Source organism: Letharia lupina, assembly GCF_014066315.1.
Source record: "Letharia lupina isolate WasteWater1 chromosome Unknown contig_5, whole genome shotgun sequence".
NCBI classification, from domain to species: domain Eukaryota; kingdom Fungi; phylum Ascomycota; class Lecanoromycetes; order Lecanorales; family Parmeliaceae; genus Letharia; species Letharia lupina.
Genome location: NW_023502974.1, coordinates 1,517,939 through 1,544,676, shown reverse-complemented (window position 1 = coordinate 1,544,676; position 26,738 = coordinate 1,517,939). Strand labels below are relative to the sequence as shown.

The 26,738-nt window shown below is 49.5% G+C and overlaps 8 protein-coding genes across 8 annotated transcripts; 5 read left to right on the top strand and 3 right to left on the bottom strand.

Annotated features, from left to right (window-relative positions):
• Positions 1–206: 206 nt before the first annotated feature.
• Positions 207–951, top strand: HO133_008733 (uncharacterized protein; the record flags this gene model as incomplete). Its single annotated transcript, XM_037299597.1, has 3 exons — positions 207–274; positions 342–555; positions 616–951. 3 exons carry the CDS (start codon positions 207–209, stop codon positions 949–951), a joined length of 618 nt encoding a protein of 205 aa, XP_037155598.1.
• A 692-nt stretch (positions 952–1,643) lies between these two features.
• On the bottom strand, positions 1,644–6,395 carry HO133_008732 (uncharacterized protein; the record flags this gene model as incomplete). The annotated part of the gene is made up of 3 exons (XM_037299596.1): positions 1,644–1,675; positions 1,722–2,375; positions 2,453–6,395. The coding sequence occupies 3 exons, from the start codon at positions 6,393–6,395 to the stop codon at positions 1,644–1,646; spliced, it is 4,629 nt and encodes a 1,542-aa protein (XP_037155597.1).
• A 2,737-nt stretch (positions 6,396–9,132) lies between these two features.
• Positions 9,133–10,104, top strand: HO133_008731 (uncharacterized protein; the record flags this gene model as incomplete). The annotated part of the gene is made up of 2 exons (XM_037299595.1): positions 9,133–9,339; positions 9,388–10,104. The coding sequence occupies 2 exons, from the start codon at positions 9,133–9,135 to the stop codon at positions 10,102–10,104; spliced, it is 924 nt and encodes a 307-aa protein (XP_037155596.1).
• Positions 10,105–12,641: 2,537 nt separating this feature from the next.
• On the top strand, positions 12,642–14,500 carry HO133_008730 (uncharacterized protein; the record flags this gene model as incomplete). Its single annotated transcript, XM_037299594.1, has 2 exons — positions 12,642–12,960; positions 13,011–14,500. The coding sequence occupies 2 exons, from the start codon at positions 12,642–12,644 to the stop codon at positions 14,498–14,500; spliced, it is 1,809 nt and encodes a 602-aa protein (XP_037155595.1).
• A 437-nt stretch (positions 14,501–14,937) lies between these two features.
• On the bottom strand, positions 14,938–16,467 carry HO133_008729 (uncharacterized protein; the record flags this gene model as incomplete). The annotated part of the gene is made up of 3 exons (XM_037299593.1): positions 14,938–15,155; positions 15,304–15,919; positions 16,087–16,467. 3 exons carry the CDS (start codon positions 16,465–16,467, stop codon positions 14,938–14,940), a joined length of 1,215 nt encoding a protein of 404 aa, XP_037155594.1.
• Positions 16,468–17,347: 880 nt separating this feature from the next.
• On the top strand, positions 17,348–20,597 carry HO133_008728 (uncharacterized protein; the record flags this gene model as incomplete). The annotated part of the gene is made up of 3 exons (XM_037299592.1): positions 17,348–17,595; positions 17,650–18,157; positions 18,210–20,597. 3 exons carry the CDS (start codon positions 17,348–17,350, stop codon positions 20,595–20,597), a joined length of 3,144 nt encoding a protein of 1,047 aa, XP_037155593.1.
• A 615-nt stretch (positions 20,598–21,212) lies between these two features.
• HO133_008727 (uncharacterized protein) lies at positions 21,213–22,239 on the top strand (the record flags this gene model as incomplete). The annotated part of the gene is made up of 2 exons (XM_037299591.1): positions 21,213–21,273; positions 21,470–22,239. The coding sequence occupies 2 exons, from the start codon at positions 21,213–21,215 to the stop codon at positions 22,237–22,239; spliced, it is 831 nt and encodes a 276-aa protein (XP_037155592.1).
• Positions 22,240–22,731: 492 nt separating this feature from the next.
• HO133_008726 (uncharacterized protein) lies at positions 22,732–26,048 on the bottom strand (the record flags this gene model as incomplete). Its single annotated transcript, XM_037299590.1, has 7 exons — positions 22,732–22,813; positions 22,871–23,095; positions 23,144–23,241; positions 23,299–25,011; positions 25,063–25,665; positions 25,717–25,874; positions 25,931–26,048. 7 exons carry the CDS (start codon positions 26,046–26,048, stop codon positions 22,732–22,734), a joined length of 2,997 nt encoding a protein of 998 aa, XP_037155591.1.
• Positions 26,049–26,738: the final 690 nt, after the last annotated feature.

Genomic DNA, 26,738 nt, shown 5'->3' with positions numbered 1-26,738 from the left:
GTGGTGCGAATGGGGACGTTTGGAGCTTAGCTGTGGAGGTCTACGCGGTGAAGTCTTGGAGCTCAGGTGCATAAAATGCAATCAGGCTAATTAGATTCTAGCCTCGCAAATTCTCGAGCAAAACCACGACAGGATTATTTCGCGGCACTGGGAAATGACTTTTGACATTCTCTCTTCGCTTTCCTGATACATTTTCGAATGGTAGAATGTCTACCAAAGCTGTGCCATCCCACAATGGCCCACCCCAAAAGTCCACATTTGCTCCAAATCAAACGTGAGTCTCTTTCATGATCAATAGGCAAGCCTAGCTCTAATATGGATCTCTAGCTAAACACTCACAGACTCTACCTGACCAACCTCCCCGAAAAGATCCAGAAACGTGACCTCCGCCTCTGCCTCTATACTCTCTTCGCAACCTATGGTCCGGTCCTTGATGTCGTCGCTCTTCGGAATAACAAGATGCGAGGCCAGGCGCATGTTGCTTTTCGAGATGTGCAGGCGAGTACGCAAGCGATGAGAGCGCTACAGGGGTTTGATTTCTTTGGGAAGGAGATCGTCAGTCCTGCCTTCCTTCACCGGCTAGTCATAGAAACAGATGCTGAGAAGTGAGGATAGAAGATACAGTATGCGAAGGGGAAATCAGACACGATAGCGAAGCTGGATGGCACATATCGTATGCCCGTTGCGGTGGGGATCGACATTACGACGACGGAGCTGCAGCAGTCCATATTCGGTGCTCCACCCTCGTCACTCCCAGCACCTGTGCCTTCTGCATCTAGTGCCAACGTTACCGAAGCGTCGATTGACAAGGGGAAGGTGGACGTTGATGGAGAAGAGGACGGACGGAAGGGAGTGAAGAGAGGAAGGGAGGATGAAAGTGATGACGAGGGGGCGCCTATGGAAGAAGACAGTGATGCCCCTATGGAGGCTTCTGATGAGGATGATGAATGAACACTGTGGATTCCGAAAAGAAATCTACGGGTACAATGCTTCGAGCCTGCATGACTACGCTGTGTTCGATGTGTAAAACATTGGGCAGATCGGGAATCTTGACCTTTCTTCCCAGACCCACAAAGAGGCGCGACCGATCACTTATGGCATTATCTACGTGCCCTGACCATGTTTTTGGAAGGATATACGGCTCGCTTCCGTCATGTGCCCTCTTCGCGAGGGAACCGTCGCTTTCAAGGCGATTAGTGGTCAAATGTCTCAACAGTAGGGATACAGGGGCAAAATCGAGTTCACATATTTTAGATATGAATTTGTTATTCTAACGATTGAGGTTATATATGCAATGCCGTGCACGTCTTGTACATAATCCTCTACCTTGGGAAAGGCACGCTAGATCTATCAGTAAACCTCACGTTTTGGGATGTCGCTTCTTTTGGTCACTGAGAAAATGCTATGTGGTCGAGCCACTCGTCGTTACCGAACCCCAAAACCCAGCTAGCAAAATGGCAGGAAATAAAGAATTATACGTCGTCGTAGGAACCGGCCTGATCCAGAGATTTCATGGGTATAAAGCAGGGTAGTCGCTAGATGCCAAGCCCAAACGCCAGGCTCAAAGTACGCTCTGAAGAGAAGAATAGCCACTGACCACACATTACTTTTACATATTAGTCTGGGAGTATATGATAGATCGATCAGTCAAACGCGTTTTCTTCATGTAGCATCTCTGCCATAACGTCAGTCCTGTCAGTCCTGAACTGGGAATGACCTACCGTTATCACCGCTCATCACGGGCAAGGAGCTCTTTCTCTGGCCTGGGCTCATTAACAGCATCGAGCTCTCTCTTCTCCTCGCCTTCGCAGCACCGCCTGCAGGCAGATTTCGAGGCCGAGCCACAGCATACTCGGGCCCCGGTACGGTTACCGAGCCCTGCTGGACATGAGACGTCGATATTTCGTAAGCTGGCTGCAAAGGGATGAAACCTGTGTCACCCGGGTCCATGGTGTGACTGTTGGGCGCTTGCTCATATGGATGTGACAGCTGCGAATTGGATGCGGAGAAAGTATCTTGAGTATAAGAGGGAGTAGGTATGTCTGAAAACATCTGCCGCCTCGGTGATCGGATATCCTCTGGGGTCAGAGGCTCACTCGTCGTAACCTCTAGTGACGGAACATTCGCAGCTTCGATCTTCTCGCGAAAGACAGCATCAAATTCGGTAAGGAACATGGAGAGCACAGGAGTTGGTATGTTGAGAGTGGGGGAGAAGACGATTCCGACGTTACGCATAGTCATCTTATTGATTTCCGAATTGTTGATGATGTTGATGAGGAAGGCCGAGAGGGCTCGGAGGAGCGTAAAATTAGGTTTGGGAAGCCTGTGGACGAGGACATTATAGGCAGCTATCTTTTTTGGCTTCTCGGTAAGGTCTGTACAAGAAGGTCAGCACTTCGAAGCTCACTTTTTGCAATTTAGAGAAGGTGTTTTTAGAAACAATGTTTCTTACCCAGAACAGCAATAAACTCGAGATGCAAATCGCGCGTCAGGACCGGTTGCGGCAGCTCGCGTAGATATAGCTTCAGCAATGAAGCAACGGCGTGCACGTCAAAGTACGGCTCGTCAGGACCGAGGAAATCAAAGTCGCCTTCGGCATTAAAACGCTTTTTGAGACCTTTGATTACAACGTTTGACCCGCTCATACGGAAAATGCCTTCTTCACTCGGAGCATCTTTACTCTCTAAGTATTCGAGGCAACGATAGACGACAGCTGGTAAGCAGACATCAATACCACGCGGGCCACAGTACTCGACAGCGTCAGCAAGAGGTGCGCCAAAGGCTGCCTTCACGTTAGTGATTTGCTCCTGGTACTGCTGTTGTGTTAAGCTGAGGTTCGAGTCGTTTGGGTGGTTGAGCCCAAGATCTGGGCCATTCTTGTCGCGGAAACCCCAAATGCTTCGTTTCTTGTGTTCCCTTTGAGTTCCCACAGGGACTGCCATCGGCTTGTTACCCCAAGCTCCCACATCGTTGATCTTGGCACCATTCGAAGGCGCCGAAATAGCTTTGGACTGCGATGTGTGTGTTTTGACAGAAGGCTGTGAACTAGATGTTGTCGGTGAGGGTGACTCTGTTGCCAGAGGATCAGGGGTGATCAGCACATGAGGGGCTTGAGCTGGCTTAGTGTCCTCGTAAGGGACAGCCTGGAGACTGTCGAACTTTTCGGAGTTTGGGCTGTCTGAACTGATCACATCGGTCTTGAGCGAGCTCTTTTTCGAAGGAACCACGACCCTGCTGGATCCCGAGTCGCTGTTGAATAGTGGAGGCCTCGATTTCCCATCCATTTCCGGACCATCCACATAGTGCAACAGGGCTGCCACCCAAGAGTCTCGCTCAGCATCGCTCTCGGCGCAGAGGACATGGTCCATAAAACTATCTTTATCCTTGCGTTTCGGTTCACGGATGAGAAAAGCGTGTCTGTAGTGACCATCGTTGTCATCGGGCCCTCGCGAAGGTGAGTAAGACGGTTTACTAGAAGATTGTTTGCCGATATGAGCACTTTGAAGCTTGATTGTTCCCAATACAGATCCACCAGGAGTTTCGTAGTAACGCAAGACGGGCTCTTCGAGAACGAAGAATCTCGCCTTCCAGCCGCCAAAATTTTTACCTTTCTTAGTCAAATAGCCCTCTTTGAGAAGTCTTCCCTCAATACCTTGCGTAACAGGTGATCCAGGGTGGGGGGCGGAGGCGAAACTGTTAGCTTCCCCGAAGGTTGGCTCCGCGGCCTGGGTGGATAAGTAATAGCACAAAGCGAGCGCTGCTTTCTCGTCCATTTGCGTATCTAAAATGTTCTCGAAGTACTGTTCTAAGGCCACTCTTCGTCCATCAATCTTTGCGGGAGCATGACCAGTGAACAACGACCGGTCTGGGAGCTTGGCATTGAAGGTCGTAGATTGGCGGAGCTGTTGGTCTAACTGTAGAAGCGACTGTATGGGTCTCTCGACCTGCCATAATTCCTGGCAATCAGACCGAGCCGATATTCCTAGCGTGAACACTGGTTCCTCGTCAGTTCCCTTCAGCACTAGGCTGTGGCGTGAAGGCTTCAGGCGCGAAGAGACCACCTTCACGATAATAGAAGGGAGAGCATTAGGTGGGATCAAAAGCTCGGGGTATGCATCAGACATGAAGCCTTTAAAGATACCCCTGTGCTTTGAGGCCTCTTCAGCCTCCGGCGCTACGTGGGTTTGCAGACAACTCAAAGAGTTCTTCACAGGACTAGAGGGTACCCGGGTCGGTCCGTTGGAATCATTGCGAGACTCGAAGTTTGCCGGCTTTGGCGAAGCTAGGGACATCGACGTATTGGGAGGAAGAGGAATAGGCTGCCTTGAGACCCTCGGCGAAAGAGGGAGGCCGGAGAAAGCGTTTCTAGGAGACATTGGAGGAGACCCCAGGGATGTCCCTACAACATCACGGGGCATTCTTGGGGTTGGAGGATTCATTGGGCGATGGTTTGGGCGTGGGCTTAAGGGAAGGCCGGGGCTCATAGGCTTCAAGGTCATAAGCCTCTCCGTGGTGATCGGCCCTTTCAGGCCACCAGAGGGACTGAGTACACCCGCTAGCGAGGCTGGCGGCGACAAATACTCAGTTGTACCAGTTGCGGTAGGCTCTCGTGAAATGGTTTTGATGGACGCGGGAATGGGAGTCCCATGACGCTGCGCAGGATTCACGTTTTCCCTGGCCACTGGCTTAGCCACATCCGCTGGGGGCTTCGACCCTTTCTCCTTCTTCGAACGACTTCGATCTTGCTTTTCCTTAAGCATAGCAGCCTCTCGTTCCTTGTCATCGGCCTCTCGTGTTTTCTTCCTGCCCCTATCTAAAGCAGGCAATTCGTCCACTTCCATATTTTCATCGTAGTCAGAGCCAGAATGATCGTCGGATCGAAAATGGTGCTGGGCTGGCTCATCAGGCTTCGGCTGGCCCAGATGTAGAGGCGCAGGAGGAGGTTTGCGAGGCGGTGTCGTCCTTTCAATGTCATTTCCCGGAGGTGTTGATTCGATTAACGCTAATGTTGGACCATTGAAAGCTTTGGCAAAGAAAGGCTGGGAACGTTTCGCGGTGAAGCTATTTGTTGGTGACACAACGGGTCTTACAGCTTGCGAGATTGGTGTAGGACTGTTAGGTGTATCCTTCTGAGCTGATGGCTCCAGATCGTTTGTCTGTACGGGAGTCACGACATGCGCAGCCTTGACGGGTCCGAGAACGCCAAGATCAGAGCTCGATGTGGCCTTGTGTGAATGGTTGGAGCCTCCTGCTCGCGGTTTGCTCCTCACCCAGTCGTCCGCTTCTTCCGACACTGCTGGCGTAGAGCTCAAGGATTGTTTCTGATTTTGATCCCGATCCTGATTCTGATCCTTGCCATCTATCAATGTGCCAGTGGGCGACTCGCCGCCTTCAGAATCACGGGGAATAGCATACACCAGGCTCTGTCTCTGAATTGGTAGATCAGCAGAGGCTTCGCTAGGTGCTGGAGAATGACTGGCATCTCTTGGCCGTGGCATTGGCGCTTTATGCGTCATGCTTGGGATCGGCGGAACCTTATCCAAATGTCCTTTCAACTCCTTTCGATATTTTTCCTTGTCTCTGAGAGCTTTCTCGAGATCTTGGTTTAACCCAAGCACCAATGAACGCTGCTTATCCACGATTTTCCATAATTGAGCGTTTTGTACAGCGGAAGACTGTTTTTCCTTCAACAGATGTTGAATGACTGCCTCTGGGGAGCCTGCCGTTTCTATGAGGTCCGAGATGTCTGATGCACTAGAGGTATCCAACGAGGTTTTGTGCGAGTGCTTTGAGATAGCGGAGTCTATGGACGATGTGCGTGGCATTGGCCGAACCTCTAGCGGAGCAAGTGCTTCGCCTAGCGGCGGAGATGCCGTGGATCGAGGGGAAGGCGGGGAGGAGTTGCCCAAGGGTCTTAGTTGAGGGAAAGGGGACGAGACGTTCCGCAGCTGGCTGTAGGATTGGGCCTTCGAAGGTGCTGCTATAGTAGCTCTAGAAGCTCTATTCTCGATTCCACTCGTATCCCCATTTGTAGTGACATTTTCTGAAGCAAGAAGCTCGTTCAGCCGCTCCGGGGGGGACTTGGGCTGTTCCAGGTTCGCGGCTAGATCGGGTCGCGGCGAACGTGGAGAAGATTCTGAAAGGCTATTACTTTGGAATGCAGTAGGCGATTTGGGACTCCTGATGTTGCTGTGCGTTTCGCCAACAGTCGCCGCAGTGGCAGCCTCGCTGACCTGCAACGGGGATGGCGTAGGCTTCCGCGGCGTACTGCGTCCATCAGCGGAGCGTGGCACTTGCGCACTCTGTCGATACCCAAGCAAATTTTGGCTAATGCCGGAAGCAACCCTGCGGGACTCAAAGTTGGCCTGCTCTGCAGTCCCTTTCCATGAATCCATCAGCTCCAAGGGCACGTCCAAAGGCGATGGAGTTGCGCCCAAATACTACAAATCCGAACATTCGTTCGAGACCTGTCGCAGGATCAGCGGCTGGTTAGATTGAGGTGAGATTGCGTAATGACTGGCGTGGAAGAAGGTGGGCGGCAAGGCCTCATAGGTAGTAGTGGTGGCGATGTAGGATTAGAGATTAATCGGGTGTCATGGCTGCTTCCCAAAGTTGGCGCTGCGGTGTTGATGGCAGGCTTTTAGGGAGCAGGTGGAAGGATGGCTACATGGACGGAGAGCAAGGTGAGCAGGCACATGGATAGTAGAGTGATGTTTACGAGTCGGGTGGTAGGTATGTAAGGATATGTATAGGGATGGGGGGCTAAAATGGATAATAAAGTGTATAGTAGTGTATGTAGTAGGTATAGAGTAGCGCCAAGATGACGGCACAAAGTGCTACTCCGAGAGTCCACGAATAATACATCTTTGGGCAAAGTCCAGCGTTTTCTCCTTTCTTTCACTGATGTTATATGCTGATCTAAATCAACTCCTCCGAACAATCATGGCACGCAGTCTGGCAGTCCAACAATGGTTCGTATAGTCTCATAGCCGCCGAAAGCAGCATTCAAAACGTTTCGGGTTGCCTGACAGCAACAGCTTAGTGCACAATGCAAAATAATCCCCCACTGCCCGAGTCCAAAGCTACGCTTCTCTTCAGTCTTCACATGACTTGCTCGACTTGCTTTGGGTGGGTGTAGCGGGAAGAAGGGAAAAAGGTCGTGCATTCCGGCTTGGCTTTCATGGAATACTAAATATATATATATATATATACACACACTTACACAGAGTAAAGCTTTACATCTCGGACGAAGGAGAGGAGAGGAGAGAAGAGCAGGACCAGTCGGTTGCTCTTTCAAGTTTCAACCTCCACCACTCGACGAGGCTCAAAAAAGACGTTAACAAAAAGCTCCGAATATTAGTACTCTCTCAGTACCTAAGTACCTACCTAGTAGTGAGGTAAGGTAGTAAGAGATAGTCTAGTAGTAGCACGACTGGAGAAGCGGTGAGTTCGAAAATTGAGGAGTCAGCAGATTGTTCGCAAATTCGCAATTCGGCATGATGTGCAGCTGCTTGATCGACCGAGCCGGAGGGGGTTAAGATTGCATGGGTTTGATTTGATTGGAGATCCACATCTGAAAGTGCGCCTCTACAATCTGCTAGTGCGCTAATATCAAAGTATTATTGAGCAATGAGCAGTGAAAAGTGAAAACTGAAGACCCCTACGGAGTAAAGTACTTTAGATTATAAGGTAAAGTACTTCCTTGCCGTCATCGTTTTGCAAGGCCCCCACGCTTTCACCACAAGTACCTACTCGTAAGTATGTACCTTGATTACCACGGACCGAGTACCTAGTAATAAAATTCACGCTCCGAAAGCACCGAGCTCGAGGAACGTCGCTTGGGCTGTCACGAGGTTTCTTCCCATGCTCTGAAGATTGTATCACATCGACGTTGACATAATGCTTTCGTCGCGCGCTCCTTAAATTAGTAGTACTCGTAGCCACCTCAAACAATTAGCCACCTCAAACATTTTTCCTCGCCGGGCCAAAAAACGAGCGATTCTGAAGTCGAATAATTTGAGACTACTTCACCACATCATTTTGTAAACTAAGTTAACCTGGCATATTATGTATATATATCTATTCTATATCTCTAACTTGATTGCTAGGGTAGAAACAAGCTAGAAGTATTATGCTACGATTATTCAGATGCCGGATGAATTAGGTTTCACAGCATTCCTCGCACTGAAGAATTAATCCCTTCATTAGTTATATCGTATCTCCATAACATTCAGCTCTTCATTCATCCCTTCATTACATTCATTCCTCCATCACATTCATCCCTCCATTATATTCATCCCCTCATAACATTCATCTCTTCATAGCATTATCTCTCCACAGCATTCACAAAGAGCTTCTCAGTCTATATAAACCGAGTTTTCTCCCAAGGTCTTCTTCTTTTCTACATATACCCTTCTCACCAAGGGCTTCTTAGCCTATATAAATCGGTGTCTCTCAAAAGAACTTCTTCTTTTCTACATACTTCTTCAACAACATCAGCAGCAAACACATACGCATTATATCACTATAAATTCTTAGTAATGACTGCATCAGTGGTTTTTGATCAAACTCCTTTTTCACAGTCTACTCTCACTCTGTTGCAGTCATCAACCTCATTGCAGCACGTATTGACTGAACGCTGGACTATGCTACGCACGAGCAGTATCTGTCACTTGTTATCCAGTCTAGGATCGTCTTTCTAAATATGAAAATATATATCCAAGTATACCCTCACAATCACCTTGCTAGCGCGAGTAATCTGCAATGGTTCCTGAGCATCTGTCATGATCTCGATCCACAGTGGACTGCATCTAGATAAGAAGATGCCAGTGAGTTCCTGGAATGGCTGATTGGACAAGTCCCGGATCTCAAACCCCTCTTCACGCTCGAGGAGCGCTTCAGTCATACAGAGTCATCTGGCAAAGGGCAGCATCTTATTGCTACCGAAAAAGTCAAGATTATTCTTCTTCCTTTAACCGTTTCAGATTTGACTTCTTTGACACTCTGAAAAATTTGCTCATCTCGTACGGGTATGATCACATAGACTACACAAGGTGCAAGCTATCGTCCACGGAGTATAGCATCTTGGCGCCTCCGCAGGTCTTGCTTATCCAACTACCTCGTTCGGGAGGTATGCAAAAGAGCTCGAAATTTATCTCTTTTCTATCCACTCTCTCACCACCCTATGTCCCTGCCAGCTACGAGCTCAAGGCCGTCATCTCTCATTACGGCAGCAGCATCTACACTGGACACTACAAGGCTCTCATATCCCGCGAGTTTGAATGGCTTGAATATGATGACGACCACGTCAAGTCCGTATGCTTTGAGAGAGTCGTCTGGGTAAGTCGACACTCTTTGCTGCAGTAGACTCTACTTACTAGTAAATAGGATAGCCATGCCTTCACGTTGCTCTATCATCGAATCAACGACAGCACCTTGATCCATCCCGTTCATCCTCCAAATTTCGCGCCGCCGACGGATGATACTGAACCCTTGAATGACTTCGACATGCAAACCTCCGACCCCGATGACGATAGCAATGCCTCTAACCAGGACCAAGATATTCAGAAACTTACCGAAACGGTGAACAGTGAGGAAGCGCTCTCCGAACCTGAGTCCGGTAGCAACGCCTCCGATCGAGACCAAGATATTGAGCAGCTTACCGAAATGGTGATCAATGATGAAGCGCTCTCTGGTGAGCTAAGAAATTTTATTTTCGGTGTACAGCTCGGGACTAATGTCTTGGATATAGTCAAAGGATGTGAAGACTGCAGGATGTACAAGGATGCCTATGAAGCCGTGACTTTGGGCTTTGCACAATATGATCTCTATGTTGCTGGGGTGTACAACCCGCTACTTGAGGACCTCAAGGCAAAGTCTTTGCAGGATCCGAAGGTCGAGGCAGAATTAGAGTGGATCGAGGATCAACAAGAGCACTTTGACTCGGCCATCAACAACACAATGACACGCCTCCGCGAGGTGATGCCTGAGTACATGGTTGGGCATTGGGTGAGCCTCTTCGATAGCGTCTCAAGAAAAGCAAAAGAGAAGAAGGCAGTCGATCAAGTAGAGCCTGGCACGGAAGTCGGCTTGGGAGTGGTTTGAAATTGGAGGCAGAAAAGAAGGTGGCCTCGGAGACTGAAGTATCTCCATGGGATAGCCATATGGAGGCGACGAAGGATATCAACTGGTCAGCTTAAGTGGAAACTGGAACTCGGGAGGTTTAGCTGGCTCGCCGTGATGACACCGATCTCAACATAGCTTGTCATGTTTATTCATGGCGGTTCGATTTATGCTTTCAAGTTTTAGAACACGTTTTATGGTTTTCGATACCTTACATCAGATAGAGCAAACTCGCGCGTTTCCTTGCAAAGCCTGCGCTCCCCAGAAAATATGTGATTTGAACCTCTGAGCAACATGCCTCGGACGCGTGTGGATGTCCATGGATGCCTCAATAAGGTCTTCAGGGTTATGTACATGTAACAGGCATACCGGATTTCTCTCACTCAACACTCCGCTTTCACACATCCTATGTGTATCTGATGTATTACCACAGCAAGATAGTCGCATTTTTTTGCTTCGTGACCATATTTCCCATAGTATCGACCACGAATATAGAGCTCCTCCTCAAAAAATCATCACACTCATGCCTTTCACCCTTAGATATTTGCCTTTCCCTCATGCCTCAGGGGCTTGAGCGGACGAAGGTCCCTCCCTTAATACTTGGTTTCCAGCTTCCTCCCTGTATCGAGCTCTAATGAAGATCCCATACGGCGTAATCTATGGCATTACCGTAGAAGACATGAGTCCAGTCTTGCTTCCAAGCCTATTCAATAACTTTCAAGCTTTCCTGCCCAGGTGTCCGCCCAACAGCTGTGAGTTCGCCTTGCAGTCAAGGGACTGCAGCAGTTGTAATGAGGAGTCAGTTGGAATCACTGTGACTCGTAATCGGCTATGGCCAAGTACTGTTGGGTTATCTCTTACCCATTGGAGATGATGTTCTTGACGGCTAAATTCTCAGCCTCGTTGAATCTACCGCCGATTAGAAGAGCTCATTTTCGAGACCCCTCATGTTGCAACATCCAGAGAAAGCTCCACCATTTCCCAATGATGTGTCAAGGTCGACCCTAGTGGAATAGAGAAACAAGCGCAAGGCTGTTGCTTTTTATGCGTTCGATCCTTTTTACTCAATATCGTTTGATAGAAAGAGCCGATTTGTTTTGGTCGATAGCCACAACAATGTGGGCAAATAGCTGCTCTTAACATTTCGAGGGTTTGAATTTGCTTCTATGCTTTGGCCACATTTTCTTGCTAATTGGTTAATGGTCTGCCTTGACAATGCGCTGTTCTCTGTTTTGCACATCCAGCATTTTCCATGTCCCCTTCCGTTCCTTAGTACTTCCTTTTCCTCGGACCGCCCACCAGGTACATAAAATCAGTAGGTGCCTCAGCCTATTACTCGCACCGCGGAATGTGCTGCTCAAACGCTCAAACGGGTAAGAAACTCCAAGTGTCAAAAGTTGCCTGCCACAAGATGGAGTTAATGTCTGCCAAATTTTGGTTGCGCTGAGATAATATGGGACTCAAAAAGTCTTATTGTCCACAGTGGCGTTCTTGGCTTATTGAAAGAAAAATGAGTATCATGCTTTCGAATCGTTCCACTACAAGGAGAGATAAGGTGCACAGGCAGACGTGTTCCATTCATGGGCACGAGTGTTGAATGCTTGGTCTGATGACAGCGAGCCCATGAAACTGAGCACAAGTCAGGAAATGCAGACAGTCCCGTGGGATCCCTGTCAGAACTCTTCTGGAGCTGGGTGGTCGTCTTTCTGCTCCTGGTTCTTCGCATTGTGGCAGAGCAAACTATGAGTATGAATTAGATGAAGTATTACTGTGAGACTCTTGCAGCATGATTTCAAACTGCTGATTGCAGAGTTCATGCGAGTATCTTACAATGATAATGTTCGAGGGTTGAATGCATATTGTTAGGCTCGGATAGTCCCGAGTGGAAGAGAGATTGGCTAACCACCCAATCAATTCGTTATCAGCAAGTCCTCTATTATTTAAATACTTTACGGATTATGTTGTACAGCCTCGGAACCGAACTGGTGAATCCCCCATTTATTTCTTTACTGCACCACTTTCCAGGAGTGGAGTTCGGGGATTAAAAGCTAGCGTCAGCCCATGTAACCATCAAGCCATCCATTTTGCTTCCAGCAACGCCCTTACCTACCTTACCTTACTTCTTCTACTTTCAATCAAATGGACCACAAAACTTTCTCATAATCAACGCAAATCAACTATCAGCACCCTCGCCCAACAAGCTCCCAAGCTCTCCGCAGCCTCTATCTATACTCTACATCTGTGGGACGAGGACGCCGAAAATGTTCCACTCTTACGCCCATCGTGACCCTTCTCGCAGACCCTGACATAATCTGATCCTCTTGTCGCATCCTGAAATACCATCGTCTTTGCCTTCTCCGCGATTCCAGGGCATCTCCCCTACCCACACCTGTGGCACTCTACCTAACATAAAGCGACTGCCTGACCTCCAGACCATCCACGCTCACCATCATACATCACCCATTGCCTATCTTGGATACCTCGGGAAGCCATCTGCCGGCAGCGGTGAAGTTTGCCATATGGCGAAAGAAGCGTTTCAAGAGACCAAAGTAGACCCGGCCATGTCCTCGCCCGAGTCCAGTTCCCTCGATTCCAACGGCGTTGGTCACACACAGCCAATCTACGATGACAAGGTAGAATCCCGAGCAAGTGTCCCTCGTCGTATTTTCGACAGCTTCAGGCGGGACCCCCATTCTAGGGTCACTCCCAGTGGTGTCGTTGGTGCCAATGGCGCCGTCTTCGATGCCGAAGCGGCTGCACAAGCCACTGCAGATTCGCCGTTGGCCAGGAAGTTGAAGGGACGACATTTGCAGATGATAGCTATCGGAGGGTCGATCGGTACGGCAGTCATCCTGCAGCTGCTTAGCTTAGTGCTAATCCTCTCACAGGTACTGGTCTTTTCGTCGCCTCTGGAAAATCCCTCTCGAACGGCGGTCCAGCATCGGTATTGATTGCATACAGTCTCATTGGGATCATGCTCTTCTGTACAGTTCAAGCTCTCGGCGAAATGGCTGTCCTGTTCCCGGTCGCTGGTTCCTTCTCCGCCTACTCTACTCGGTTCCTTGACCCGGCCTGGGGTTTCGCAATGGGCTGGAATTACGCAATGCAATGGCTAGTGGTACTGCCGCTCGAAGTTGTCGCCGCAGCAATTACAGTCAAGTACTGGAACTCCAAGATCTCTCCTGCCGCTTGGGTTGCCATCTTCCTCACTATTATCATAAGCATCAATTTGTTCGGCGTCAGAGGCTACGGTGAAGCGGAATTTGTCTTCTCCATTATCAAGGTCGTAGCAGTTGTCGGCTTTATAGTACTCGGCATCATCCTCGACATTGGTGGGGGTCCCAATGGAGGGTACATAGGTGGAAAATACTGGCACAACCCTGGAGCCTTTCACAACGGCTTCAAGGGTCTCTGCTCTGTTTTCGTCACTGCCGCCTTTGCTTTTGCCGGAACGGAACTTGTCGGTCTTGCAGCTGCTGAGACTGCTAACCCTCGTAAATCCCTTCCGACGGCAGTAAAGCAGGTCTTCTGGCGCATTGCTCTATTCTACATCGTTTCTCTAACTCTCGTCGGCCTGCTGGTTCCCTACAGCGACCCCCGTCTTATAGGCTCTTCAAATTCGGACGCCAAAGCCTCTCCATTTGTTATCGCCATCGAAAATGCCGGCATCACTGGCCTGGACTCTGTCATGAACGTTGTGATCATGATTGCAGTCCTCTCCGTGGGTAACTCCTCGATCTACGGCTCCTCTCGTACCCTGGCAGCCCTGGCAGAACAAGGCCAAGCGCCCAAGATGTTCGCTTACATCGACCGAAAAGGTCGTCCGCTTGTTGCCATTGTATTTGCTTCTGCCTTAGGTTTCCTCGCGTTCCTTGCGGCATCAAGTAAAGAAGAACAAGCATTTTTGTGGATGCAAGCCCTCAGCGGTCTCAGCTCGATCTTCACTTGGGGCTCCATCTGCCTCTGCCACATCCGATTCCGCAGAGCTTGGAAGAAGCAAGGCCGTACCATTGATCAGCTAGCTTTCCGTTCCCAAGCCGGTGTCCTTGGCTCTTGGGTTGGCTTCCTTTTCAACGTCCTGGTGCTTATTGCACAATTTTGGACTGGCATTGCTCCAGTGCCTAACCAGGATGGCACTCGCGTGACTGGTGCCGCGGCCTTGACCGAGAATTTCTTCGCAGCGTATCTGGCTGTGCCTATCGTGCTGCTATTCTACATCGTTTACAAGGTCCTCTATAAGACTCCTTTCATGAGAAGCAAGGACATGGATCTGAACACGGGAATCAGGCAGCTTGATCTGAGGGAGCTTCAGGCTGAAGACGAGGTGGAGAAGGCGCAGTGGCCGAAGTGGAAGAAAGCCTACAAACTCTTCTGTTAGAACGTCCTTCACTGATCTGAATGCATGATTCTTCATACGGCTTTATAGACACTGAATGGCGTTGGGGCAAGAGTCTATATTGAGAGATATGGGCAGCGTTCGGATGCCTTGGGAAGGGACCGAGATCTAAAGGAGTCTTTGCGCATGATTTGGGACAAGGCAAACCGCGATCTATGCAAGGATACCCCATGGGCACGGTCGGATTTTCGGGGTCTAATTCGGTGTAATAGGTCAGGTATTCGAGATAGAGGACGCATTAGAAAAATATGTTCACCATTGAAACACTCTCTCAAGCGAGACACTGCATACAACGAACAAGAAAAGAAGAGGCCACCAGAGGCCGTGTGTCAGCTAGGTCATTATACGGTTAGCTTTGATCGAAGGGACCAGGACAATTTGTAATCTTTCAATGAATATATCTACTATTCTTAATCCTGTCACGACCTTAGAGCAGACCTCACAAGCCTCTTGTAGCCATCCACGGCTGTCAATAGATGGCTAGCTTTCAGATGCTCGTGATCTGAGTGAGCAACCAAGATACTCCCTGGACCATAAAGATATCGCTTGTGCTTCCCCTTGAGGTTCGGTATATCTGTTCCATAATTAACTGAAACGGTCTCGAACCCTTCCACGTCACTGTCAATGTATACTGGCCCTGGAGTAGAGATTCGCAGTTAGTGTTGCTTATCTGAGAGGGTATATGAAGCCTTGGAACAGGCCGTCAGAGTAGAAACCCCGAAAACATGTCGCAAGACTCTCAGGTTAGGTAGAGAAGAGGAAATGTGGGTCCCTGAAATACGTACCATAACTGCCGTCACTGAAATCAAGCTCTAGGTCCTCGTCCACCGCCTTTACAGCGTCTGATACCAACTTCTTCACAGTTTCCGGGCATCCAGCAGCAATCCTAATACCAATCCTTGCGTAGGCTTCTTCAGCGATTACGTTGGCAGCAACCCCACCTGACATGTGGCCGATATTCAATGTGCTGTTGCCGTACTTCTCGGAGCTTGGAAGTGCCAACTTCTGTAAAGTAATTAGAGCAGGCATGAGCATGTGGTTTGCATTCTGGCCAAGCCATGGATATCCGCTGTGTCCAGCCTTTCCGTGGGCTTTGATCGTCAAGATCATAATACCCTTGTGTCCAGTCGCGAGTTTGAGCTCTGTCGGTTCGCCGAAGATGACGGTCTGCCATTCCATCTCAAGGTCGTTGACCTTTCTCATTCCATCGCCCCCTGTCTCTTCCCCAACAACGAAGAGAAGGGAGACATCATTAGCGGAGATTTCTCCAGAAGCGAGCAACTCTTGAGTCGCATAGATCTGTGCACTGATGGAACCTTTGGCATCCACACTTCCCCTGCCGAATATTTGATCATGCCTGTGAATCTCATAGCCGTAGTGTGGAGGAACCGTGTCGATATGCTTCACCAGGAGTCAGCACTGCCACTCCAAGACAAGTTTTGGGTCACAGGATAACTCGGGGGAGCTTTATAACAAAACCATCGGCGTTTTGCTTCCGCAACATGTACTGAGGCTCAAGTCAAGAGAGGGTACAGGACGGGCGAACATGGCTCCGAAAGGGTGCTTACGCTCGACAGTAGAACGGGAGTCTGCCGGTTTTCTCCAGGGTAGGCTAGGAGATTGAATCTCTGCTTGTGCCTTCTAAGCTCTCCTGCTTGGGAGTGCTGTAAGCCTGTGGGTAGAGGGTCGACATTTTGTCTCTCGACTGTGTAATTGTGAGATCTGAGGTAAGATTCTAGAAATTCTCCAACGGCTTGCTCATTGCCTGAGATGGACTCAATGTTGACCAGAGTTTTATGTAGCGAGAACAACGCATTCTTGCTTAGCTCAAAGTCATTGAGCCCGACCGGCTGCTCGAGTCCGAGATTTAATGGGGATTGAATGTGCTGGGAGAAGGTCGTGGTAGCAAAGGCCAGGGCGCAATGGGCCAGCCATTGAGTTATGAGCATATCGTTATCGACTCGTAATGCGGAGTAAAAGCATAGCCTGAATTGCACAGCGGAGATGGAGATGTAAAGCACGTTGTCTTTGCGGTGGCTACATATTGACTGCTAGAGTTGGAGGCCGGGGTGAGGGGGGGGGGAGGGTGGGGGCTTGGGGGCTGACCGTATCTAGGCATAATGGGGCATCCCATCCCTGTACATCATTTTCATCCAGGGGGGGGTAAAAGGTTACATTGCTCCTTAATCAATCCGGTACCCACGCTACTAAAAAGTCATCTCATCCTCTTGTCGTCAGCTTCATCACACACATATTATCTACCACCGTCGTCGCATTGAATTGACTTACTGTTCATACTCTACACTCGTTTTAAAAGTTGACCCTACACGCGGCTTCTTGCTTCAGGGTCTCGTCCATCTTTTAAACTTCCCGTCTCGTTGGTCTATTTATAATACGATAAATATCCGATTCAAACAACACACTGCGAGTTCCACTACATAGTACAACACTCGATACCGCAGCTCTTACCTAGATCTAACGACTACATTTCTGGGCACCCCAACGCATATTTCCATCCCAATTTCCTCTACCACTCATCACAACGTGCTGCCTGAAACGTTTCAGCCCTGGTCCAAGAACCCAAACATTGAAATCCTTCCGTGAGCTGCCACAATTTTCACCCTTGCTGCCATCACGACTAAGCATACATAGAGGGCAACGGCCATTGGACCTTACGCGTGTAGGCGTTTCGATCCGGAGGCCCGCATTGCTGCAACCATCCATTGCATCTGAGGATGAGATAATTTTCGCCAGGAACCTGTCAAACAAACTACGAGCACCACATCTCTCGATTAGGGCAGCATCAAAGATCTCCTCGAAACCTTCTATATGCCGATCAAGTTACCGAAAGGGTTTCAACGACGCAAGTCCTCCGGGAATGCTCTGGAGGAGCTGCCAAACCCCCCTGAACCTTCGTTCCGCGTCTTCGAGCGTCCCCAAGGGAGGAAATCCTTCGATGGGGGGAACAATTATAACAACTACAAGCGTATAAGTCTGGCGCGGCCGTTGAGCGCAGGGCAATTTGGGGAAGACCACCTCTTCGTCGATGGAAGAACAAGAAACAACCCCCCCAATCGGTACGTTGCGGCGGTGTTCCCATACGAAAGTTGCAGCATACTAAAAATTGCCAGGGGCAGCGGTGGAACCCATAATTCAGCCTCCAGCGGTGGCCAAAATGACAATTCCTCGTCTGAGGCCCGGTTCAGTTCCACGTCAACACTACCATCTTCAGCCGACGTACCTTTGAACGATAGGCCTTCCCCGAATGCTAAAGACCCTTATAATGTACCGACGCCTCCAATCCCCGAGTCAAATCCACTTTCTTTGAGAGCAGCTGGAAGAGCATTTTCTTTCGGTCGAAGGAGAGCGGAGTCACGATCGCTGCCTGTACCTGGACCTGGACCAGTCACGGAACAAGCGAATTCTGATGGCTACGAATCATTCAACCGGCCAAGAGCAATGACGGAGAGTAGCTACACTAGTGGAAGTACTGCAACACCGCCAAAGCTCGATACTCGACTTGATCTGGAACAATCTGATCTTAGTGAATTTGGCAACATGTTTGACAGCTTCGGGAAGAACGAGATCAAGCTGGTGGAGGAGCCAGCAGTGCTGGCCGTAACAAATACACAGAGCCCGGTATGTCTTGAACGACTGACGTACATTGGCCGCCCCCCTAATAGTTCTCTAGAAAAACACATCACCCGCAGGATCTAGGAGTTCGACAAAACAATACTATTCTGAGCGTTCGCCGTACACCGCTTCCCCGATACAGGGCGATCGATACCGCGAAGCAGAAGAGTCCCCCCGTTCCTGGAACAGCGATCATTCGCAGGGAGACTCAACTGCTAGTAGTAGCCAACGAGCAGCAGAAGCCCTTTCTTTCTACAGCAGCAACTCTTCTGGGTCTAGACCTGACCAATTTTCGCCCAAGTTTCAGACCGTGCCACTGCCCGAGTCGACCAGCTCCCCACAGAGGAAGACACAGCAACGGCCTCCTTCTGTCGTAGGAATAGGATTGCAAAGAAATAATATTTATGCATCGCGCAAAACCTCCGGAAGGGAGTCTGCTGACTCTGGCATTTTGCAGGACGAGAATGCCAGACTGGCGATGGACTCTCTTACCACAAGGCAGAAGCTCAGTCGTCAACCTGGCGACTTTGGTGCATATAAAGACAGTGATGACGAGGTAGATAACCCGGCTGCGTCCTTAATCCCAGAGACTTCCTACCCGTCGCCGAATGTAGCCTCTGGTCCTCAACAATCATCCAGGCGGAACACCAAACAGCTATCTCCAACACCGTTATTCGACAGCAGCGATCAGGACTTCTCTGCCACCCCATGGCGGGAAGAATCATCAGAGACCACACCTCGAGCACGAAAGCGTGAATTGATATACCAGGAGGAACGTTCATTGTTCGATGCATCGCCTCAATCGATAGGAAAGTCAGCCCCTCCTGCAGATTCCCAAGTCGAGACTTCCCCAAAAACTGAAAATCAGAACAAGGTTATGACTCCTGCCCAATTTGAGCGGTATCGAAAAGAGCAGGAGATGAGACGAGAGCAGTATTTTAACCACGATGCATCAGACGAAGAGGGGGACGACTACGAAGATGACGACGAGGTAGAGCGAAACAAGCAGCTTGCTCGACAGAGAAGGAAACAAGAGGCCCATCTTTCTGTGTATCGACAGCAGATGATGAAGGTGACTGGAGAGCAACCTTCTGATTTGCCGGATGTACAGCAGCGTCCAGGCATGGACAGATCACGCATGAGCGCACCGAATCTCACGGATCGTTCGAGTACCCCAACCTTCAGCTTTGACAAGCCCCCAGACCCGGCCAAGGCTAGTGACGACGAAGACGAAGACGTTCCTTTAGGGGTACTGGCAGCGCACGGATTTCCTTCGAAGAACAAACCCCCTACCGCTCTCACCAATTCCAGCGCAAGCATCCAGTACAAGAGCGAATCATATCCACCACCTCCATTGTCTACAGCTGGCACATCAGCAGTTGGAGCAGCTCGTAGTCTGCCACCATTTGCACGGAATCTACCTCCAGATCCATACTACGGCGCAGGCCTTGTCAACCCATCGAATCGCGAGTCTCTAGCGCTTGGTCATGGGTCTCCGGCATCAGTTCACGGTGGGCCCCCACCAAGCATGGCACCGGGTGGTCTTGTCGGGGTCATCGCTGGCGAAGAACGTGCGAGAGCTGCGCGAAGGGGAAGCCCCAACGCTCAAGGGAGCTACAGCTCTCCCCTACCTCCAGGCATGTCTCAAATGCAAATGGGAATGTTGCCGGGGATGCCGCCCATGATGTCACCTGGGGAACAAGCTACTGTTCAGATGTCCGAGCAGATGAACCAGATGATGCGAATGCAGATGCAGTGGATGCAACAGATGCAGCAAATGATGGCCAGCGGAGTGCAGAGTGGACCTCAAATGCCGTTTGCTTTTCCTCCTCAACAGCAGCAGATGATGATGATGAATGCCGGAATGGTAGCTCCACCGGGCAGTATCCAAAGACCAGTGTCTACAGGCCCACGTTCTGCACCAGGAATTCCAGCAGGTACACAGGAGAAGCAAATTCGCGCAATGAGTATGATGGGGCCTACATCCGCTGCAGGGTGGCAACCCCAGGATAACAACAGAAATTCTGTGGTCCCAAGCATGATGAGTGGTGCACTTGGGGGCACAAATTCAGGCTACACGGCGTCAATCGCGCCATCCGAGCGCAGTAATGTCGGCATGCCGTCGCGCTATCGTCCAGTTTCTATAGCGCCTGCTGATGAGCATGCGCAGAAATCAGCCGCAAAAACATCTACATTCACAAGTGGAATGCTCCAGCCAGGAGTGTCTGGCGGGAACAGCAGACTGTCTACACCTGGCGATAGGCAAAGCAAACCATCCTTGAGAACTGTCTCTCAAACACCGCCCAGGAAGTCGACCGCTAGTGACGATGACGATGAAGAAGGGTGGGAAGAGATGAAGAAGAAGCGTGAAACAAAAAAGAGCATGTGGAGAATGAACAAACAAAGGGATGATAGCGCGTATCTCTATGATTATCCTGCTGCATAAATCTGGGCTGAGAGTGCTTGCAGCCTTAGGCCGTGCAGGCAAAGGGGATAGCATGCAAAGGAAAAGTCGTAATGTAGGTAAAGAGTTTAGCGGGAGTTGCTCTTGGGCCATAGAGAGCAAAGGACAATGCATATGCATGCGCGTGTTGTTACCTGGTAATAGGTAATTGGATTCCGAGTGTAGCCATAGCATTTCATTTCTGTTGTACTTAGATTGCATGGTCGCATGAGCCATTGGAGGAAGTATCTATCCAAATTTATACATGTACATCTCGTGCTTTCCAACGACGGTGATGTGCTGAGATTCTTGGTCTCATCATTCCATTCAGCCATTGACATTGTCAACACCATAGGTCACACTTAAGGCAAATTATCAAAAAAAAAAAAGTTGATGATTGAAGCGTGGTATTTTCGAATTCACACAGTGATGACAATCAAGCCGAAGAGATTGTCAATCGTTGAGCAGATGCCCTTCGAGCAGATTGTGCTGTGCACAACAGATTCTGTCTTTCGTGCCCATTGCCACTTTTGTAACCCGCAGCGGAGTCAACGACAACCTAATCGGGTATAGTGCGTCTGGAACCGAAGCTTCTCGATAATTCGAGTCGTTGCCACCATGATGGGTAAGCATGGAAGTATCTACGAACTTCGGAATCAAAATGAAGTGCTTGAGATGGGTAAGCATACTGGTAGAATCGAGCATTTTCTAGAATTGGTCTGCTGGGGTATAAATATTCCCAGCAGCACCGACTTGACTCCTCATCATTCTCAAAAGACAAAAACCAAAAGTCGAACGAAGACTACTTTACATTCTGAGCCATCTCTCCCAAAACACAAGAAATCTTCCTCAACATTCTAAATCTACCACAACAGAACATACTCGCACAAAGCCAAACCAAACAATGCAACCATACCGCATCGTCTCCACCCGCTCCATCCCTCGCGTCTGCAAGGCATCCACACCAACTCGCACAATGTTTACCACACCATTCTTCCCTCATTTCAACACCCTGGGCAGCGATTTCGCGCCCCTTTTTCGTCTGCTCGACAGTGCGACAGCCGACCTCGTGCCCTCGTCTCGTCAGCAGGCTCGTCGAACCTTCACGCCAAGGTTCGATGTCCGAGAGGTTGGCGCCAGCTACGAGCTCCAAGGCGAAATGCCAGGCCTCGAACGGAAGGATCTCGATATCGAATTCTTAGACGATCGGACTCTTGTGATCCGTGGTCGGACAGGCATCGAGGCCGCCAAGACCAACGAAGCAGCAGAAGCAGCCGAACCAGCAAGGGCTGTCGATAACGAAGCAGCCGACGACAACGTTTCAGAGAAGTCGGCCAGCTACCAGAAGGCCAGCGTTGAAGACGAATATGTCGATGCGGGGGCTGAGAGTGAGGCTGCTGAGGGGGCCAAGACACCTGCCAGCACCGCCGCTGAGGTAGCACCGACGGCCGAGACCAAGAAAGCTGCAGAGCCGAGCTTCAAGTACTGGGTCAGCGAACGCTCTGTTGGGGAGTTTGAGAGACGATTTAGCTTCCCGGGGAGAGTTGAGCTTGAGAATGTCAAGGCGTCGCTCTCTAACGGCATACTATCCGTCGTCGTTCCCAAGGTTCTAGCCAAGGATTCGAGGAGGATCAACATTGAGTAGGTTGGATTGGAAAATGCATAGCGATGGTGCTAGGGTGGATAAGGCCTAGGCGAGGAGTTCAGGTTTAGCATTAGCAGGTAGAGGAACGATGCGGCAGACACATAATTGAGATCACATCCAAAACATTTTCCACACACTGGTGTATCTGTTGCTAAGATGATAAACGAGCACACTTCGGTGAGTATCGTTACAAATGTTATACAAAAGGTACTTCTTAAGAAGTTTCAAGTGAATTATCCACAGAGTATTATTATTATGATTCTATGTGTGAAGACAGCACCTACCTGCTCGGGACTAGTGCCTCTTGGCAGATTTACTACGGCCTGGTGCCCTAGGCTTGGAGCATCGCACAAAGTCTGAGATAATCAAAGTAGAGTAGGTGAAAAGGGTGCTTGTATCTATATTCTATTTCATTCGTCTCTATGCTCCTAGTTTCGATAAGCCTCCGAGATTTGCTCGTGAGTGTATGGTCCGCAAACCCAATAACACCGCCTATTCTTTTTTGGCTCTGATCTCCAAAGGCTTGGGTAGGTAGATCTTCCGCTCAAAGAATTTTAGGATCTCGTCGATGAATCTAGTAGAGGCTCATTAGCACCTATTCGAGGCCACGTAGACTTTGATATCAACCTACATTACGGGTATGCTTATTAGTAGCACCGCCTGCCACTCGTTCCAATTCAGTGGGACAATGGAGAAGAGCGTCTGTAGGAAAGGGGTGTAGAGTAGAGCGAAGTGAAGGACCATTGACAATGTAATGGCATAGACTAGGATCATATTGTCCCACAGTGGGAGTGTCAGAAGAGATTCGCTAGATGAGAGGGCGTTCATAGCATTGAGCATCTCAATGACGACCAAGCTGAGAATCGTTAATGCGTGATGCTTCGAATACTTGGAATGTACTTACATCGAAAGCGAGATTGTGGACGCAGCTTTTGCGCTGTCGTTCGAGAACATCTCACAACCAATCTCTGGGAACTGTGATGAACACCGGTGGAAGTGAGACTACATGGACCTTGTTAGCATCAAATGCAGCCTTGAAATTTCTCGTCATATGCTCACCAGTTGCCAGAACGTGATTTGAGGACCTTCCGAATTGAACATGAACCACCAGGCATATCCGAAGACTGTCGCTCCACCAACGTAAATGCCAATAACCATATATCTAAAGAACAGCCATCCGCTGACAAGAGCTTCATCGCGGCCCCGGGGTGGTCTTCTCATGACGTCGTGATCTGGAGGGTTGAATGATAACGCCGTCGCTGGTAGACCGTCAGTAACGAGGTTCACCCACAGCAGCTGTACAGGTATCAATGCCTCCGGCATTCCGGCTGCTGCTGTTAGAAATATCGAGACAACTTCTCCAATGTTGGACGAGATTAGGTAGCGGATGAACTGCTGGGTGTTGTTGTAGATCGATCTGCCTTCTTCGACAGCGCTTTCTATCGTTGCGAAATTGTTATCCGCGAGTACCATGTCCGCAGCTAGCTTAGCGACGTCCGTTCCAGATCCCATGGCAACACCAATGTCGGATTTCTTAAGCGCAGGAGCGTCATTCACTCCATCGCCTGTCATTGCGACGACTTCACCGCTTGACTGTAATAGATCCACAAGTTGAGACTTGTGGGTGGGCTCCGTTCGAGAGAAGAGTAGTGCTGTCTTGGCAGCCTGGAGCTTTTCGCCCTCACTCAAGGCATCAAATTCTCTGCCCGTATAACTCTTCCCTTTCAGGTCTTCGTGATCGCCAAAAACGCCAATCTGACGACAGATTGTCTCGGCTGTATTCTGATTATCTCCGGTAATGACCACCACACGAATGCCTGCCTCTCTGCATTTCATGATGGACTCTGCAACCTCAGGTCGTGGCGGATCAAGCATGCCTACTAAGCCGATCAAGGTCATGTTTGTCTCCAAGCGAGTGTACTCTTCCGTAGTCTTTGCTGAGCTTAGTAGAGGATTGGATCCCACATCTTCGACACTGGCAAGCGCAATGACTCGAAGCCCACGGTTCCCATATTCGACAACCTCCTCGGATATAAGACTTGTGAGCTTTTCATTCAGCGAGACCCGCTTTCCGTTGGAACCCAGTAAAGCATGTGTGCATCGCTCCAGGACTGACTCTGGCGCTCCCTTCACAAGAAGACGTTGTTGCGGGCCGTTGCCAACAAGAACAGACATACTCTTGCGGTCTCGTGAGAATTCATATGTGGCAAGAAGCGGATTCTTCTCCTCAAAATACTTGCTGGCATGGTGCATTCTCTCATGTACGGGCAACTCTCTAGCCGCTTGGTTTATGGCTGGCTCCGGTGTGCCTATCTTTTCCACAAGAACACGTAGTGCGCCTTCAGTGGGCTCGCCAACGTTGCTATATGTCATGTTCCTTGGATCGAAAGATAATTGCGACTCGTTACATAATGCGGCGACTTCTGTCATCTTCAAGACCATCGAAGACGACGCTGCTAGATCGTTCATATACTTGCCACCCGATAGAATGCCGCCTTCTGGAGAAAATGTCGTACCTTGTACATCGATTTCCTCGAGATCGGTGCCAGATTCATTCAAGAACACCATCTTGTTGACACTCATCTGGTTTGTCGTCAGAGTACCAGTCTTGTCGGAGCAAATCACGCTACAGCTTCCAAGTGTCTCAACAGAGGGCAGACTTCGGACTACTGCATTCTTAGCCGCCATTTTTCGAGTCCCTAGAGCAAGACAAGTCGTGATGACAACAGCTAGACCCTCCGGAATTGCTGCAACGCCAAGGGATACGGCAATCTGTCCGCTCATTTAGTACCTCAATTTCGAGTCGGACCCAGTTGACTATACCTTGAGATAGTAGATAGCTCCTTTAGCCCAGCTGCCATGTGAAGGATCGTTGAAGTGTTGGATATTGATCAGCCAGACAAGAATGCAGATGACTGTGATAACCTTTGCGAGCATGTCTCCAAAATCGTTCAGTTTCTGCTTCAACGGCGTGGGCTCAGAGATTTGCGACGTAATGCTTTCATGAATATCTCCGATAGCCGTCGATGCTCCCGTCAGAACAACTAAAGCAGTGGCGTGGCCTGTGGACACGGTGGTACCCGAGAAGAGCATGTTGACTTGATCCTGTTTAACAGCTCTCGAATCTTGAAGCGCCATGGTGTCTTTGCCAACGCTTTCACTTTCCCCAGTCAGGATTGCCTGATCAACACGGAAGCTGTTGCTCTGGATCGATAGTACTCTGCAATCCGCAGGAATCCGATCCCCCACTGCCACCGAAATGACATCTCCAGGGACGAGGTCATCCGCTTTTATGCGCTTCAGCGCGCCGTTTCGGACCACCTTGGCTTCATTTGCAGAGTACTCCTGTAGCGCCGCAATAGCCTTTTCTGCGCTACTTTCCTGCGAAACTCCAACGACCGCATTTAAAATTAGGATGGTCAGGATCTGTTCATGAGTCAGCGTACTTCCTACTTAATCAGGGCTGAGAGCACCGACAACTGCTGGATCCACGAAGGCAGTCCATCCTTCCCCGTCTTCGAACAAAGCGAGGACAAACGATATTGCAGCTGATCCCAACAGTATTATGACGAGCTGGTCTTTGAATTGCTCGAGTATAAGCTGCCACAAAGGCGTTGGAGGGTCTTCTGGCAATGCTATGGAGGTAACATTAGCACAGTCTTGCGGATAGAGATGTGATGATGCACAGTACCGTTGCGCCCATACTTTTCTAAAGATCTCCGAACCTGTTGCTCGGAGAGACCTTGCTGTTCATCGACTTGAAAGTGCTCCAGACTCTGCTCGGTTGAGGAGAGGTATGAAGCGTCCATAGTGTCCTCAAAAAGAAAGGATTGCGTTGGGACACTGACCGGCAGAAGTCCAATGCTTCTTGGAAAGGGCGTCTTACAAAGCGGTAGTGGCAAGAAGTATACCGTCTGAAAGAACGACGTGGAGGATATAGCATTCTAGGGGAAAGAAAACCTATTGGTGATTATCCTCGCATGAACGTGTCCTTTGCTTTGATTGGTTGATTTTTCTCTCTTACGGCAGAACATTTGTCCTAGTCTCATTCGTTCCCGCAGGGTTCCAGCAGAGCCTCAAACTCCATTTACTCAGCGGCGTTCATTGCCTACGAGAGAGCAGTGACTCGCACGAGTCACCTATAACGAGTAATTGCGCATTTCTATTGCTATAGAACAACATGGAGATTGTAATACTACTCATATCCAAAGATTACCAATGCTTTATGCCGTTACATGCTACGCTCGTGGAAATGGAGCGGACAGAGAAAGAAGAGCATTGGTTTCGAGAGGACCGAAACCTAGGTGCTGAATTGTCGGGCACAAGGGCAGATGGTTAGCCATCCTTCCCCCAAGCGGAACATCGATTAACAGCAAGGTCCCGATATCCATAAACGTCTTCTTAGGGTCTAGAGCCGTGCAAAGACACCAAACGTAGATTCGAGATCATTCTCTAACAAAGCCAGTAGTCAAAGTACATCGCGTTCGTTTGGGGTTTCG